At 41.2% G+C, this 18,445-nt stretch overlaps 1 protein-coding gene across 1 annotated transcript; it reads right to left on the reverse strand.

Moving 5' to 3' along the window:
• Positions 1–2,876: 2,876 nt before the first annotated feature.
• On the reverse strand, positions 2,877–17,987 carry LOC132542611 (UL16-binding protein 1-like). The gene is made up of 4 exons (XM_060205123.1): positions 17,900–17,987; positions 12,764–12,915; positions 4,025–4,275; positions 2,877–3,820 (listed from the first exon to the last, which is right to left on the reverse strand). Exons 3-4 carry the CDS (start codon positions 4,193–4,195, stop codon positions 3,518–3,520), a joined length of 474 nt encoding a protein of 157 aa, XP_060061106.1. The 5' UTR covers positions 4,196–4,275; positions 12,764–12,915; positions 17,900–17,987; the 3' UTR covers positions 2,877–3,517.
• Positions 17,988–18,445: the final 458 nt, after the last annotated feature.

Consider the following 18,445-nt stretch of genomic DNA (forward strand, 5'->3'; position numbering starts at 1 on the left):
TATTCCCTAAGACAGTAGGAGCCTCCTGCTTCCTCTGTAGAACCTTTATTTCCCCCAGTCCTGGGACCTCTAGGGTGGGGCTCACTTTCCTGCATGCTTCTCTCAATTCATACCAAATGATATTGCATCTCCTGATCCCAACCGAATCAATGCAACGTGTAGCACCTCCGCATGCTTCACTTCAGAGTGTGTCCAGAGACGTCAGACGTGGAATGTCAACCCTTCAGCCTCATTACTCAGGTGAGAACTTTCCTTTCTCATAGGATTCTCTAATTCCACTACAGGTGGTTCACTTCCTAACAAAGTCCCAAAACCTAGGTATAGACCAGGTCCCATGAGATAGAGCATATGTTCACATGTATCTATAAATTAGAGAAAAAAATATACCTGAGAGCAAAACTGCACAATAGTCTGCAGTGAGTCAATAAATGAAGCAAAAGTAAGTAGAAAGACCTAAAAAGACACCATGAAGTTCCTAATGAAATAGTGTCTACTTAGACTTAGTTACCCTCCTCACCTACTTCCTATTACACTTTCCTCAGTCACTCCAAAGCTAACTTTATCAAAGCAAGGACTACAAAAGCTGAATAAGGGCAAGAGACTGGCATACTTTAATGATGACTCTTTAGTCACTATCAGGCCACCCCATCAGCTGGGGCCCAAGTTGGGGAGTCCTGAGATTCCCAAACAGACATGATGGGCCTAGTCCTCAAATAGATCCCTCTCTCCATTGTTACTGGTCATCTCTATCAGGAACAACAAAATAGACCCCTTTATGGGCCCCCATAAGACCTTGCCCTCAATGTGGATCAACAACGGTAGAGAATGTTCCATCCTCTGAAGGGAGGCTGGACAACATACGCTATCTTCAACCTGAGGAAGATGGGTTTTTAAATTGGGGCAGCTTGGAACGTTCCTATTTATGACCACAGAATGTGAGCTCAGATCTACAGGGATGCAGAGGACACAGAGGCTCCTATGCAGAATATGAAACCCAGATTAAATCGGTGAGGTTTAAAATCAACAATATTCATACACCTTTCCTATATTTGGGAGTTACTCTCTTCCCTGATCCAGTTTTCTAGCCCTTTTTCCAGCCATGACATCATGTCCCCAGACAATAACTTGGGTCCACCTGCATATCAGGTGTCAGGCTCAGAAAAAAAAAAAAGAAAGAAAAGAAAAGAAAAAAGAAAACTAGTATAGTCCTGGACCCTTTGGAATATAATTAAAAATAATGTTTTATGGAGATAGGCAGTGGCGCACCTGGTTGAGCACACATGTTACCATGCTCAGCGACTTGAGTTCAAGCCCCTAGACCTCATCTACAGGAGGAAAGCTTAATGAGTGGTGAAACAGGGTTATAGTTGTCTCTTTCTCCTTCTCTATCTCCCCTCTCCCCCTTCAACTTCTCTCTGTCCTATCAAGATTATTTTCATCAGGTGAGGGGCTAAGATAGGTGGACATCCTACAAAAACAGTCTTAGGGGAAATAGTAACATTATTTTTTTTATGAGAAGTACGTGTTGCATGTTTCAGTCACAAAGGTGTTTATAAGTGGAAAGACAGCATGGGACAGAGGGCAGGACAAGAAGGATTCAGTCAGATGCCTTAGGAAAAGCGGAAATGCAATGGAGCCAGGAGTTAGTCTTGAGAAGCTGGACAAGGCAAGGAGGCGGGCTCCCCCTAGAGGTTCCTGCAGGAATGCAACTTTGATAACAGTGATGGAAGTTCACCCCTTTCAGATTTCTCATCTCAGAGAGTAAGAGAACGAATTCATGTTGCTTTAAATCGTTGAAGTATGGTTAAGCTGACTTTTGCTTGGATGGTCTCACAGATATGTGAACTTGTGATAGGGCAGAAAGAAACTGAGAAGTGGAGGGTGAGATACAGACAGAGGTAGAAGGGATAGCACTGCTGTCCTGCTTTACCACTCTTGAAGCTTCCTTCTGCAGGTGGGGGGCAGGGGCTTGAACCCCCATCCTTACACATAATAATGTGTTCACTCAACTCCATGTGTCTCATGGCCCCTGTAATTTATTGATGATGATGATAATGATTTAACCAGAGCACTGCTTAGTTCTGGTTTATTGGTAGAGAGGGAAATTGAAACTGGGACTTTAGAGTTTCAGGTATGAAAGTCTGTTTGCCTACCTCTTATGCAGTGTTCTCCACCCCACTGTAAAAAATTTTTAAGATTTATTTATTTTTTTGAGAGAGGTAAAGGCTGGTAGAAGTATAAGCTCTAGCATGTGGCAGTATTTGGAATTGAATTTGTAGCCTCTGGGACTTCAGGCATGCAAGTTCTATGAGGAAAAATCTTAGCTTTTCACCATACAGTATGATGGGTTAAGATGTGAAAGATCTTTCCAACCCTCTTCCTAAGATTGGTCCCTGGCCCCTCTCCCCTACCTCCCCCAGGAGTGCCTTCCCTTTCACAGATCATGTGGGACTACCATGCTCCTCTCATTAAATATTTGTACCATCTAGTATGCATGAACTTGTTCTCCCATCATCCAGTGGGGGCTCTCTCAGATAGGACTCTAACTTGAGTCAGCTCTTGATCTCCAAACTCCACTAAAACAACTTGTCTTAAGTCTTGGTGTGTCTCCTTCCTTCCCATTGGTTTGTCAATGAAAGGATATTAGATCTCAGAAATGAACTTGCCCAGTTTATTGTTCTCAAGCAATATGAGATGTAAACTGTTGATAGATCTTATTTTCATGATGAGATATTTCACAAGAGGGACGGTAAAGACTGTAACTTCCTCCTGTTGTCTTTTCTCACACCGTAAATTCCTATACTCTTCACTTTCCACTCAGTTCTTCCCACAGTACCTGCTACTGTCAATGGCTCAGCTTTGGATGAAAAGTATGACTGAGCAAGAGAGGATCCAGGTGATGGGTGTGATGGTCATGGTGTTGGACTGGGCTCCACTTGGGGTTGTTACTGGTGGTGCTTCAATTAGAACACAACAGTGACTAAGCTTTCTTTGTTCAGGTCTCAAATCTGAAGAGACACCTTCTTGAGTTCCAGACATGATTTTTCCTTCTACTATGGGACAGGATCTGTGACAGCCCCATGATTGTCAGGGGAGAGGGGATGCCCTGTCCTCAAGTTGCTCAGACAGATAAGGGTATGACACATATAATATGATCACTCTTTTTATTTGAATGAGGATGGTGGCAGAAAAGGCTCCTTTTTTCCCTAAGATTTTATTTACTTATTAATGAGAAAGATAGGAGGGGACAGAGAGAGAGAGAGAGAGGACACCAGACATCATTCTGGTACGTGTGCTGCCAGGGATCAAACCCAGGAACTTATGATTGAGAGTCCAATGCTTTATACATAGTGCCACCTCCCAGACCACAGAAAGGCTTCTTAGGAGCTGGGATTGCATGCTTTGTATGTGCCACATAATGAAAATCTTTTTTCTCTCCCTCTTTCCCTCCTCTCTGCCTCCCTCTACTCTCCTTATATTAAAACAACAACAACAACTATCACATCTGCCTTTTCCCTCAGTTACCTGTGACTTCCAGCTCTTTGTTCCAGTGCACCATGAAATCCTCAAGCCAGCTCCTGCAATCTCCCATTGAGACCTTCTGCAAGAATGTTTTTAATTTGCTGCCATACTCCAAGAATTTCTTCATTGGTTTGTCTTTAGGTTGAATAGTTTTCCATTTGTTCTTCACTGAGCTGAAGAGGAGGTCTGTCTGTTTACCCAAGCCAAACTTCCAGGATCCACGAATGTGCCCATTGGCTTCCTTCTGACACAACATGTTGCCCTGCAGGGAGAGAGGGTTACTTTGCCCATGGGGTAGATATCAGCATCTGCTCACCACAAACCTCAGGTTTCTACACTCCAATGCTTCCCTTGGATCTCCGGGTCCTTCATGATCTGTCTTGGCTTCTGAACTTCTTGAGTGGGACCATCTACTAATTTTTATATGAACAAATAGATAAACATCTTTAACCCCATAAGTTTGCAATCTCTTACTCTGGGTTACTTAAAACTTATTGTGGACTGTAGAATTCCCTAATTTAATGTCAGCCAGTTTCTGCTTGAGAACATCCCTCACGTGTTTCAGTGTTCCAATCTGTTTGACCCAAGTTCTGGTGGAATTTATCTCCTTTCCCAGGAAACTACAGGGTTGAATCTTGTCATTGGCACAATCCAGGAACTTCTTTTCATTCATCTGGCCTTGAATTGCACACCATTGCTGTCCAAAAGTGAAATAAGCAACGAAGGAAAATTTGTAGTAAAGAGAGTGATCATCTGTGAAAGAAAAATGTTGGTGAGGATGGGAGGCAAAAAGGGTCCATTAGCCACCCTTCCCTACTTCTGTGATAGCAGAAGAACCTCTGTGTAGAGGGAGTCGGGAGGTAGTGCAGCAGGTTAAGCGCAGGTGGCACAAAGTGCAAGGACCAGCATAAGGATCCTGTTCGAGCCCAAGGCTCCCCACCTGCAGGTGGGTCGCTTCACAAGCGGTGAAGCAGATCTGCAGGTGTCTGTCTTTCTCTGCCCCTCTCTGTCTTTCCCTCCTCTCTCCATTTCTCTCTATGCTGCTATGCAACAACAATGACATCAATAATAACAATAATAACTACAACAATAAAGCAACAAGGACAACAAAAGGGAATAAATAAATTTAAAAAAAAAAAAAAAGAAAGGAGGAACCTCTGTGAAGAGCTGACCTGACAAGAAAGAGGTGGCTCTTCTTGGTCACCGGCCCTGTATACCAGCTCATATACTAGTCCCCATTCCAGCCTTCTATTTAACTTTCTGAGCATCCATTAAACATGTAACAGAGAGGGTCCAGGTGGCTGCAGACCTTACTGAATGCACTCGTTATCATGTACAAGGATCTGGGTTCAAGTTCCTGGTCTCCACCTGAAGGGGGTAAATTACATGACTGGTAAAGCAGTGTTGCAGGTGACTCTTTTCTCTTTCTTTCCTCTATCTCAGTTCCTATTATCTCAATTTGTCTCGGTCTCTAGCCATAAATAAATAAGAAAAAACATATATATGAAATATAACAGAAAGAGCTGGATTTTCCCTTAAACTCAGAGGAATCTAGGTTATAGGAACTCCGTGAAAAAAGCCACAGGCAGACGAGCTAACCATAGGAGCCATAGAGTAGGCTGGTCAACCAGAAATATAATGCTGAATAAGTCTCCAGGAGCCTTTAAGCCCAGCAATGTCATGTAATAAAACAAAAACTTGGTTATAGTTTCTTGTGTCCCAGAGGTGAGATCTTAAACTGTCAGGAACTACTGGTGGATATCAATTAGTTAGACTACCTCTATCTGGTCAAACCCTGCCATATCCCGTAAGAAAAGTCAACTAGCAGTAGTCAACCCATTCTCTTGTTTAGTATAACTACTTTGTAACCATGTTCATTTCTGCATGAAGAAATAGAGGAAGATCAGATCTCTTTATCTCTTAGCTTTGAGAGTACAGCAACTTAAATGCACCTAACAGCCAGCTAGCCTTCTTTACTATTCCTTCTCTAGTCACATCCCATAATGAGCCCTCTACTCCCTCCCACACACACAAAAAAAATTATCTTTGGTTTTGGTTTTGGAAGATGTTATTTAAGGAGGTGATTTAGATTATTTGTGGGAAATTACTAGGATTTCCCTACAGAAAGTGTGCATGTTCTTAAACTTTGACTTTTATCCTTCAATCTCTCCTTTCTTTATTATTTATTTATTTATTTATTTAGTCTTCAGGGTTATACCTTCATTTCGAATCCACTATTCTGGAGGCCATTTTTTCACTTTGTTGACCTCGTTGTTATTGCTGTTGTTGTTGGATAGAAAAGAGAGAAACCGAGAGAGGAGAGGAAGACAGAGAGGGGGAAAAGATAGATACCTGCAGGTGTGCTTCACTGCTTGTGAAGGGACCCACCCCACGGGTGGGAAGCCAGGGGTTGAACCGGGATCCCTTCGCATGTCCTTGCTCTTTGCACCATGTGCGCTAAACCCGGTGTGATACCGCCCAGCCCCCAATCTCTCCTTTCCTACAAGGACTTAATGATAAGAACCCAAGATAATAGAGGGAGACAATGATTCCTTTCCTCTAGTCTCTGAGTTCCGTAAAGCACTTAAAAAACCACACAATACTTGTGACGTCACATCCCAAACAAGTAAAACAAGATTGCAGAGCCAAGTTGAGAATATGGAACTTCATAAAGATGACATATGACCCATAACTTTTTTAACCAATCATCTGTGGAGGGACATTTTGATTGCTTCCAAATTTTTACTATTGTAGATAATGTGGCTATGAACATGGGGGTGCATATACCCCTTCGAATTAGTGATATTATCTCTTTGGATAAATGCCTAGGAGTGGGATTGCTGGGTTGTAAGGTATTTCCATCTGTATTGGCTTCAGGATTCTCCATACTGTTCTCCATAATGGTTGTACCATTTTGCATTCCCACCAGCAGTGCATTAGAGTTCCTTAAGTAGTTTTTTTTTAATATTTATTTATTCATTTTCCTTTTTTGTTGCTCTTGTTGTTTTATCATTGTAGTTGTTGGATAGGACAGAGAGAAATGGAGAGAGGAGGGGGAGACAGAGAGGAGGAGAGAAAGACAGACACCTGCAGACCTGCTTCACCGACTGTGAAGCGACTCCCCTGCAGGTGGGGTGCTGGGGGCTTGAGCCAGGATCCTTACTCAGGTCCTTGTGCTTTGCGCCACCTGTGCTTCACCTCTGTGCTACCGCCCGACTCCCAAGTAGTTGTTTTTAAATACAGCTTTCAACAAGAACATAGCTGTACTCTTAGGATGAATGACTGACTTCAGTACTGGGGCAGGGAAAGTACAGGGTTGACCCAGAACAAGAATCCTTTCTGTTTCTTGTCCTTTGCTCTATATTTTATCCACTCATTTCTCAAACTCAGTTTCCCTGTAAGACTCTTATTTTCTTACAAGATTTAAGATTTTGCACCCTAGATAGATGTCTTAAATCAAATTTGGAAGAAGAAAATCAGCAACTGTCTTACTATTAATAAGTTTTCTAGTAATTTTTATCCCAATGAAGTCTAGAAACATCTGGAAGCCAAAAATACTTTTGTTTAAAATCTTTGGAGGCCCCTGGGTCTAACCATCCCAAGGGGACTAAAACACACCCCCTACCTCACTTTCCTTTTCTACATATGATGCACACAGCTTTTTAAAATGCCCGTTTATTTTCCCAACGGTCCCATGCAATCATTCTGCATTCATATGATCAGCATATCAATAGCAATCAGATCAGTTAGATTCATATTTTAAAACATTTAATTTGGGGGCCATGCTGTAGTACGGCGGGACTGGCGTAAGGATTCTGGTTCCAGACCCTGGCTCCCTACCTGCAGGGGAGTCGCTTCACAGGCGGTGAAGCAGGTGTGCAGGTATCTATCCTTCTCTCCTCCTCTCTATCTTCCCCTCCTTTCTCCATTTCTCTCTGTCCTATCCAACAACAACGACAACAATAATACTAACTACAACACCCATGGACAATAAGGGCAACAAGAGGAAAAAAATGGCCTTCAGAAGCAGTGGATTCATAGTGTAGGCACCAAGCCCCAGCAATAACCCTGGGGCAAAAAAAAATACAAGCCAAAAAACAGCATTTAATTTTGGTGTATTGCACCAAAGTAAAAAGACTGGGGGGGGGGGGAGGAGTTCAGGTCCCAGAACAGGATGGCAGAGGACCTAGTGGGGGGTTGTACTGTTATGTAGAAAACTGAGAAATGTTATGCATGTACAAACTATTGTATTTACTATTAACTATAAAACATTAATCCCCAATAAAGAAATATGAAAAAAAACATTTAATTGTGAGGAATAAAGACCACTTCCTGTTGAGTCCTAAGAAGATGCCTGGTCTTGCCAAGTGAGTGTTTGTCTTTGGTTTACTTTGTATCTATTTAGTGACCTCAAGCGACAACAGAAGCAGTATGGACCTCAATCGGTGGAGATTAGCACGGGATATATTTGACTAGAATATGTGAAGAAGGAAGTCTTAGAGAAGTTTCTGACTTGAGAAAGCTTCTCAATGAGAGAAGGGATCATTGTTACAGGCACAGTGGTATTAAACTGTCTTCACAGCAAACAAGAAGGAAACAAAGGGAAAGAGTCTGTATTGGTGGAGAACTAGGGTCTGAGGTGGTGAGAGATGGTGAGATATTTTAAAGAAAGATCTTTATTGTATTCCTGATGCCTGTCTCTGGTCTAAGCAGGACTGAGGCTTTGTGATGGACCCTATGGGTTAGAGGTCGCTGACAGGTAGGCATGGTTTCATTTCTTTCTTTTCAAAAAAATTTTTATTAAGTTTATTTATTGGATAGAGATGCCAGAAATCGAAGGGAAAGTGGGTGGCAGAGAAGGAGAGAAACAGAGAGACACCTGCAACACTACTTCACCACTCACAAACTTCTCCCTTGCAAGTGGGAACCAGGGACTTGATCCCGAGTTCTTGCACATTGTCACGTGTGCACTCAGCCAGTTGCGCCACCACCTGGCCCCAGTAGGGATGGTTTCCATCACATTGTGGGTTGCATTGGATCGACCTTCTCGTGGTGCATCCCGTGAGTACCCATTCATTGGGGAAACTGACGATCCTTCCTAGCTGACTGAATCCACATGGATCCCAGTCACTTTCAAAGCCAGCAACAAGCAGCTCCTGACAGCTTTGCTGTTGACTGGCTATGGAAGAAGGGCAAACGCTAGAAGAAGAAGAGTCATCACCCCAGACTCTCCTAACAATTTGGCATCTTCAGGATGGGTAATTGCTCTCCAGATGAGAAGGGGGGAAAAAGAGGCTAAGTTGATAACAAATAAAAGTAATCCTAGGAGACATAGAGGCGAGGTAAGGCAGAAAGCAAACAGGAGTAAGTTCTGTTGAAGACCCCAGTTCCCCTAACTTCAGGAAGTAAATGATTGAGCTATTGGGACTCAGCACGTGGTGAGAACAGGGAGAAACCACCTAAGACATGACCCCCGCAAGCCCTTACTCTACTCACATGATTTGTACACACATATTACCATCCTCACGACTTTCCACTCTTGAACTTAACCTCTGAATCACCACATGTGAAATCCCAGATGCTCATTCTACACTCTACACATTAGCCACTTCCCCTCGGAAGTCACAGTTCCTTCACCACAGCTGTCTGTCACTGTTCATCTTACTCTCTGCAAACCCAAGACCTCCAGCACCTTCTCACTCAGGAAGTGCCCCTACTCACTTCCCCACTAGGTAGCATCTTATCCTCTTGGCTGAGGATGAATTCAGCAAAAGTCTCAGAGCCTGATCCATGAACCCTAAAGTAAGAGAGGCAGGAAGCACATTTCCCAAAGTATAAACCATGGGAATGAGGGTAAGTGTGAGTTCTTATTTCTAATTAAATTGATGGATTCTAGTTCGTGTGCAGAGAACACTATATAATAGTTCTTAATATTGTCAGAAGTCAACAATCTTTGTTAAAGTGAAGTATGTTAGTGTGAAGGCTAGCATGTTATCCTTACGCCGGTCCTTGAGCTTCATGCCACCACCTTCCCTTAACCCGCTGCGCTACCACCCGACTCCCAGCATCTTATCATAGTTGATATTTTGAATTTCTAATCCCAACTCAGGTTCAGGCTCACAGTCCTCACCTGCAGGGGGAAGCTTTAAAAGCTTCACTTTAAAAGTGAAGCAGAGCTTCAGATGTCTCTCTTTCTCTCTCCTCTGTCTACACCTCCCCTCTCAATTTCTCTCTGTCCTATCAAATTAATTGATTAATTAACTAAATGAAATTCTAACCCCAAATGATGATATTAGTCAGTCGGGCCTTTGAGACGTATTTAAGTCACAAGGGCAGATTAGTGCTTCATATAGCAGACTCCAGAGACACACCTGCTATGAACCAGACAGAGGCTACTCTCATGGAGAGTTTCACTATCCCACAACCTTAATCTCAGATTTCCTAGCTTCCAAAACACAACGACAAATATTTATGATGTTTATAACTTCCTAATCTGTGTTATTCTCTTGTAGCAGGCAAAATGGACTATAACATAGGCAAATTGGACATATTTTCCTCTTTTCAGGACATGGTGTTTGTACTAACTACTCATCTGGTTGTAGTGCAAAAACAGTTGAGAGTAACACACAAACAAAAGTGGAACTCAGTTTGTATCTCTCTCTCTCCTTCTCTATCACCCCCTTCCCTCTCAATGCCACCAGGAGTGGTACATTAGTCATGGAGGCGCCAAGCCACAGAGATAAATTTGGTGGTAATTTTTAAAAATAATAATATATATGAAGTATATATAAAATATGTATCTATGTGTAAAATATGTGTATTATATATACATAGTATAATATAGGTGGTGACCCAAATGCATATAACCTATTCTATTCATACCTCATAGATGTGGTGACTTAGTTGTATGTCAGAGTGTAAAAAAATGTGTCCTGTCCTGTCTGTGGCTTCTGGGTTCAGTTAACATGATAGAATTGGGAACCAAGTGACAGTTTACCTGGTAGAGCACATGTCATCATGGATTCAAGTGCCCCACTCTCACTGTCCTACCTGCAGGAGGAAACTTTACAAGTGGTGACAGGCCCTTTGGAATATAACTAAAATATGCCTACTAGATATCTACAAAATGGAGATTCCCTCAACTCTTCATCTGCACTATTCCAGCCTTTAGGTCCATGATTGCTCAACAATTTGTTTGGCTTTATATGTTAACTCTCTTTTCAGCCAACAGGTTCCAGATGCTAGCATGATGCCAACCAGACTTCCCTGGACAGACAACCCCACCAATGTGTCCTGGAGCTCTGATTCCCCAGAACCCCATCCCACCAGGGAAAGAGAGAGGCAGGCTGGGAGTATGAATCGACCTGTCAATGTCCATGTTCAGCAGGGAAGCAATTACAGAAGCCAAACCTTCCACTTTCTGCATCCCACAGTGACCTTGGGTCCATACTCCCAGAGGGTTAAAGAATAGGAAAGCTGTGGTCCGGGAGGTGGCACAATGCATAAAGCATCAGACTCTCAAGCATGAGGTCCTGAGTTCGATCCCCGGCAGCACATGTACCAGAGTGATGTCTGACTCTTTCTCTCTCCTCCTATGTTTCTCATTAATAAATAAATAAAATCTTAAAAAAGAATAGGAAAGCTATCAAGGCAGGGAATGGGATACGGAGTTCTGGTGGTGGGAAATGTGTGGAGTTTTACCCCTCTTATCCTATGGTTTTGTCAGTGTTTCCTTTTTATAAATAAAATTAAAAAAAACAAATGGTGACACAGTAATGTAGGTGTTTCTCCTCTCTCTCTCTCTCTCACTCTCTCACAAAAGAAAGAAAAATGTAATTTATGTAAACATTTGGATCTCAAAAGTGCTAACTCCTACTAGTAAGTGTTAAGGTTTTAGTTTAACTTAAGCTAATTATATATAATCACAATATGATTTTGTTAGTGAGAATCCAAATTACACAACATAAGCATGTATTGTGTTAGCAGATAAAATGTATGATCAAAGGGAACAGAAATCTCCTGTAGGACCTGGACTATAAATTGTTCTAGCCTTCCTAGATAGCAAAGGCATTTTACGTTATCAGGATAATTTGTTTTACTTTATGTCTATATTTACCTTCATTCCCTCAATTATTTTAAATAAACCTAGTTAAATCTGTAATTAACATCATTTTATAGTAAACGGGGCAAATGTTCTAGGCCTGTTATTATATCAGTAATAAAACTGCCCAGAAATCTAAATCTTAAATAAAAAGAATAAAATTTGTTAATTGATGAAAGGGAAGGAATGTGGGAACTTTTAGAATGGTTCCTAAGTCATCTCACAATAATTTCTCCTGTGGAAAAAAGGTAACTCAGGTCTATTTGGTATATTAAAAATTTCATAGGGAAGGCTTACCATGTAAAAAAAAAAACAGTTCAATCTTATTAACATACATTTAATTATAAGCATTCGTTCTCTAGACTTTAAATTTACCAAGTGACAGATATATTATGGTCAATTGAATATATTCTAGCTATTATTCTCAAAATAATGTGTGCAAGAAATTTGAGCAAACTTTCTTGTTTTAGTGTGACTTTTTGTGTCTAATTGGCCTGATCATGGTACCCACCTTTTGCTCAAATAGTGTCTAAAAAATTCTGGGGAGATACTTTTTTAAGATGAGGTTAAATTCAAATCAATATGCTTTGAATAAAATTGATTTCCCTCTATAATGGCGGGGAACCAGTCCAATCAACTGAAAACCTGAAGTGAGAAGAGAGGATTCCTTATGCCTCCAGAGGGCAGTAGACCCTATCTCCATCATCGCCCCTGCTCTGGTCTCCAAATGGTCTGTTGGAGAATTCATTCTGAGAATTTGCAAAGTTCTGTGAAACAATTTTTTAAAACACAGTTGTTTGTTTGTCTTTGTATCTTTCTCTAATTCTTTATTCTCTATTACTTCTGTATATCTGCATAGCCATAACTAATGCTTTAGTGTTTTGGGGTGTCAACAGTAACACTGGAGAAACAGAATTTAAAGGATAATTTTTTACTTGATTTTTTAACAGGTTTAAACAATAGAAGGTTTTATTAGGGTGAAATGGGTAAAAGGCAAAATAAGCAATTATCATCAGGGGTTAAGAGTATGCTAGGTCCATAAAATCTGAGTCTAGTTATCAGAAGTTTAGTCCCATAAGATAAACAATTATCAGCTGAGGTATAGTTTGTTCATAGCTGTAGAGGGGTCTAAAAGTTTACCAGCTGGCGGAGTCACACATGTTCAGTTCCCAGGAGAAGTAGCCATGACAGATACTTGGAGCATCTCTGTTGAGATGTTTCTGACCAGAAGAAGAAGCAGCAGCCAAAAAGCTTTTGACTTGTTTTTAAGACCTGGCTTCCAAGACCTGTTGCTGATAGGGGAAAAAAAAAAAAAAAAAAGCACTGGGGCATCAAACTGCAGAAGAGAGATAGAGAGACAAATATCTCTGAGAACCAAGGCAAGTTTATTGAGATAAAACCTGAAAGGGATCAGCAAGGAGTCAGACCAGTATCCACTCTTACTGAAAACTAGGAAGTTTTGGGAGTCGGGCTGTAGCGCAGCGGGTTAAGCGAAGGTGGCACAAAGCACAAGGACTGGTATAAGGATCCCAGTTCGAACCCCGGCTCCCCACCTGCAGGGGAGTCGCTTCACAGACGGTGAAGCAGGTCTGCAGGTGTCTATCTTTCTCTCCCCCTCTCTGTCTTCCCCTCCTCTCTCCATTTCTCTCTGTCCTATCCAACAACGACAACAACAATAATAACTACAACAATAAAACAACAAGGGCAACAAAAAGGAATAAATAAATAAAATAAATATTTTTAAAAAATTTAAAAAAAAACTAGGAAATTTTATAACCCAAGTAAAAAGGGGAAAGAGGGGAGGGGGAGGGGTTGGTATGCAGGAAGGGTGGATGGTCAAGCGCTGTAATTTGGATGAGAAATATGCCTGAGGTGGCTCCATAACATCATGTTTTGTGCTAAATACAAATTACTCAAAAGATCACTTTGCCCTTAGCTACATGCCATTTTTGTTTTGAGACCCCAGAGTCACAGTAGCTGTCTTGCCTTGGTTACATCTTCTTTTTGTGGTACTCCATTTCTCATCTGGAGAAGTCTCTCTGGGTCTCTAATCTGATTAGATTTAAAAGGCCTTCCACCTTCTGCACCGATAAAGATCTTTGGTCCATACTCCCAGAGGGATAAAGAATAGAGAAGCTTCCAATGGAGGGGATGGGGTGCAGAGCTCTGATGGTGGGAATTGTACCCCTGTTATCTTACCATCTTGTTAATTATTGTTAAATCACTAATAAAAAATGTTTTTAAGATTTAAAAGAATTTGAGAGGTAAATCTCTGCCTGGCTCACCTTTGTCCCTTTCAGCACTCTTGGCCAGTCCACTGTATTTTCTCTGCATCCCCTCCTCTGTAGTTTCTCTCCTACTGGCCTGGAAATTCTGCTTCTATTCAGAGACAGAAGGATCTACAGAGATTCCTTGGTATTGTCTTCATACAGCCATCTTGACTCTGATCTCCTATTGTGTGTCTTTTCATAGATTACTTCAAGCCACTCATGTTTAGTAGAATTATAAATTTAAAAGACTCAGTTGCCATTACTTTATGTAGATATTGATTATTGTTGCAGGGGTTTTACTTGTTTGGTTTTTTGTTTCATATGAATCATTTTAGAACTTTTTGTTATCTCTACCACCACCATAAGCCAGAATTCAACAGTGCTCTGGTGAAAAAAAGGGAAAAAAAAGAGGAAAAAATAATAATAAAAGAGGAAAAGAACTTCTAATATGAGTTCAGTAGTGTTACATTCCTTCAATTATTGTTTGTCTGAGAAACTATCTTTCTATTCAATCTGCATTGAATAGAAAGTCTTATAGGTATTCTTAGTTGGAAGCCTTTCTCATTGAGTGTTCTATGTTTGCTTGTTTATTTTTAGAGGGAGGCAGAGAGAGAGAGAGAGAGAGAAAGAGAGGGGGAGAGGAGAAGGAGAGGGAGAGGGAGTGGTAGGGAGGGACGGAGAGAGAGAGAGAGAGAGAGAGAGAGAGAGAACAAGGAAATGGAGTTTCCTTCAAAGTGGTAGGGAATGGGACTGAACCAGGGTCATACACAAGACAAAACAGCATACTATCCAACTTAGCCACTTTGATAACCCAAGAGCTCTATGTTTATTTTGCCACTGCCTTCTGGTATTTAGAATTTCTGTCTGCAAATATGCTGATAACCTTACGTGTTTCCACGATAGGTATGTCTTTTTTTTTTTCCACTTTCTGCCATCCAAATTTCTTTAGCTTTGATTTTTATCAACATAATTATGATATGTTTTGGTATAAACATCTCTGGGTTGATTTTATTTGGCACGCTCTAAGCTTCCTGAATATTTACGTGATTTCTCTTTGTTCAGTTTCAGGAAAGTTTTGGACTACCATGTCCTCCAGTATATGTTCTTCTTTCTCTTCCTCTGCCTCTACTCCTGGAAAATTTGGTTCAAAAACTGTTCTTTTCTGTATTATACCACATATCTCTGGTGTTGTCTTCATTTCATTTTATTTCTCTCTCTTCCTTTATTCTTGTTTTTTCCTACCTCATTCTCATACACACCAATTCAACTTTCACCTCTGGTATTGAGACTCTCAGTTGAATTCTTTCATTTGGCTACTGTGTTCTTTAACTCAAAAACTGTTGTCTTTAGCTCTTTATTATCTTCCTGGGCATGCTTAATGTATTCTGCTATAGCCCCATTATAATTTTTCTGATCCTATTATAATTTACCTCCATTAATTTCCCCCATTTAATGAGAATTATGAGAACTAATTCTTTTAATTCCTCTTCAGGAAGATTACATATATCTGAAAACTTGTAACATTTTAAGGGACTTTTGCTCTGGCCCTTTAATGAAATTGACTTTCTCTGAGTCCACACTACTGTTAATATACTTTGGTGGGTTTTTCCAGGAGTATTAGTCTGAAACTATGAAAGATCATGTGATCAGGTAGTTAATATGGGTGCTGACTCACAGATGTGGAGGTAGGGATGAGGGTTTTAACATCAATATACAGGAGCTGAGTGCAGAGTTCAAGTCATCTTCACGGCCTCAAGGGCATGGTGTGTATCTGATAATCAGATACAGCTGTGGTGTGTAACAGGAAGCTGAACTCACAGACCAGGAAACACAGTTGGGGAATTCAGCATGGCTATAACAAAACTCAGTATAGCTAACAAAGTCCAACTCAGTTTTATAATCCTATGGGCAAAGCTTTAGGCCCCATCAAGGGTGTTATGAAAGTTCCAGCAGACTCACAGCCCGAGGCTCAGTCTTCTTGAAACTCCAGCTGGCTCCTTGAAACTCCAGCTGGCAGCAGTGATGAATTCAAATTCACCTTCAGTGACACAGTCTAAAATACCAACCAGTGCTATACAGAAAGTCATGGGGAACAAGACTAGCTTGCCTCATCTCAGATGCCCTGAAGTTCAGGTAAGCAGATTGATCAACTCAGATTTGTAGCCTCTGGGATACCTCTGAGAGACCCAGCTGAGCTGTCCTTGAATTCAGGGGTACCTGGATTTACACACCTCACAGCCCTGGGGCCACATTTGGAGGAGCTTAGTGTTTCTTATAGACACTGCATTTACTGAAACCCAACTTCCCCCACTTCCACAGGTTCTCCTGTCCTTGTTCCAAGTTCTTATTTCCTCTGGAGTGCAGCTGACCACCTATTATAATGTGAACCTCAGTCACAGCAGGAGATACAATGTGGGATGGAGGTTCCTCTAAGCCTAGATAGCTCTGAGCTGCGACTTGTGGGTGGTGACAGTTCTTGGAAAGAAACAGTATCTCAAGACCAAATGGACTTAACTGATGGCATTCTAGGTAGATCGCCCCCGCATTGATAGTTATGGGATGTCTGCCCTTAAGACTGTTTTCACAAAAGGTATGAAACTTATATGATATCGGTGTCTATTCATGAAACTCACAGGATTTGGTGTTGACTCAGAGGAGTTTATCTTTGTGCTCTCTTGAGACTGACATATAGTATCTGTTTAGTTGAATCTCAGTATCTGTCATTCCATTCCTACCTCATGGCAGCCAGGTGGTACATTTTAGGGGATCTACCTTACTTGCGAATTGTTGGGGGGATAACATATAATACATGCTTAACCAGGCTTCCAGATTCTTATGTTTGTAAAGATGTTCTGTATAATAACAACATGCATCGCCTTAGTCTTTAAATTTTCCACACAGGGGAGTATATGATTGGGTTGATGGGGTAAAGATATTGTTTTGAAGTTATACACAGTTTTCCTTTTATGATTAACAAAAAAATGTTTGGGACCATCCTACTTAAGTTACTCAAAGAAGATAGAAATTAACCATATGTCTTTCTTTGTCATATAAAAATTATCCTTTGCTACAGAATGTACTTTTGGGTTTTTTGTACATGTTAATTTTTTATCTTTTATTTCTATTTTTATACTAGAAAATTACATGTCGACAGGGGTTTGAATCCACACCATTCCAACACCACAGTTCTGAATCTTCACTACAATCCACCACAATTTCCCTAAAGTTGTAAAGTTGTAGACATGAGCCAACCATCTTCTCTACAACTATCTGTTCACATTATACATAGTTGCCTCTTCTTTTTCTGAGTCAATCTTATCTTCCCCTCAAAACCACTCATAACATTGTAGCTACCTCCATATGCCATATGTCCCTCTCCTTTTCCTTCTCTCTCTGGGTGCTGATGGAGCTGGAGTGCAGAGTCCTCTTATGTTCATCCTATCACTTCTCCCCCGCTGGGAGTATGAATCAAGGTTGTTTATGGGGAGCAGAAGGTAGGAGTTCTGGCTTCTGTAGCTGCTTCTCCACTGAGCATGGGCATTGACAGGTCGATCCTTACCTCCAGTCTGTTAGAATGATTGTACTTTGTTAGGATTACATAAACTCTATGTACAGGGAACATGCTTGTAGAAACTGAGATCAGGTCTCTGAAAGAAAGGGGCAGTTGTTCAGGAAAAATAAATGGTGGCAGCCTCTCAGAAATAGATTCTCAATTTTACCTAGACTAAAACCTCCCTTTAATAGCACTTTGAATTTCTTTCATTACAGTGATTATTTCAATCGGTACTATGAAAGGAATCCTGAGTAATCTGATAAAAAGCAGAAATGTTGTGAACATGGGAATGGAGATGAAAAGGATGGGGGTGGAGGAGAGTGGAGCAGAGAAAAGAATAAGTGACCAAAGGAGAGAAAAAAGGAAACATTATAGGAGCTACAGCTCCAAGAAAGAGCAGGTGGGAGAGAGAGGAACCAGAGAAACCTTGGGAACTATCTTCAGATACAGTACCTGAGCCTTTCCATACATGGCTAGCCTCTGGCTTCATGTCATTATGGTGTGACTGTGGGCTCTGTGTTCTGTGTGATGGGTGATCTTCTTGTCTTCCTCTGCTTCTGACCTGTGTGAAGTTCCAGGATGGAACATGCAGGGGTGGGGAGAATTTTGGATGCAGGAAAGGGGGGAGGAGTATACATGGGAGTGACGAAAGTTTCTTGTTATTGGTCCTATTACCCTAACCTAGAAATACCCTCATGGGCTTCTTTCTCTTTCAGGGAATACACTGTTTCACTTTGTCTAAGAACTACTCAAATACAGTCCCCATGTGAGCCCAGTAGTCTCACTAATGAGACACCTCCTTCCACCCAGTTTACACTCATCTCCCTGAAGTTCTGCCCTCCCATTTATGAAGTCACGTAGCCACTGCTTCCACCCATGGATACCCTAGAAGATTTCTAAATAGCAAAGGATGACATCTTTCCCAAGGAGACTAAACTTCTCTCCCTTCAGAGAATGTAGATATATCAGAAGGAAGCCTGTGGACACACTCCTGTATTG

This window comes from Erinaceus europaeus, chromosome 13, assembly GCF_950295315.1.
Source record: "Erinaceus europaeus chromosome 13, mEriEur2.1, whole genome shotgun sequence".
Lineage (NCBI taxonomy): Eukaryota > Metazoa > Chordata > Mammalia > Eulipotyphla > Erinaceidae > Erinaceus > Erinaceus europaeus.

Bases quoted from the DNA above. Each gene is read 5' to 3' on its own strand.
- LOC132542611 (XM_060205123.1), bottom strand. From the start codon at position 4,195: ATGAATGAAAAGAAGTTCCTGGATTGTGCCAATGACAAGATTCAACCC. The intron at 3,821-4,024 runs GTCCACAATAAG...AGATGCTGATAT, and splicing joins TTAAATTAGGGAATTCTACA to CTACCCCATGGGCAAAGTAA.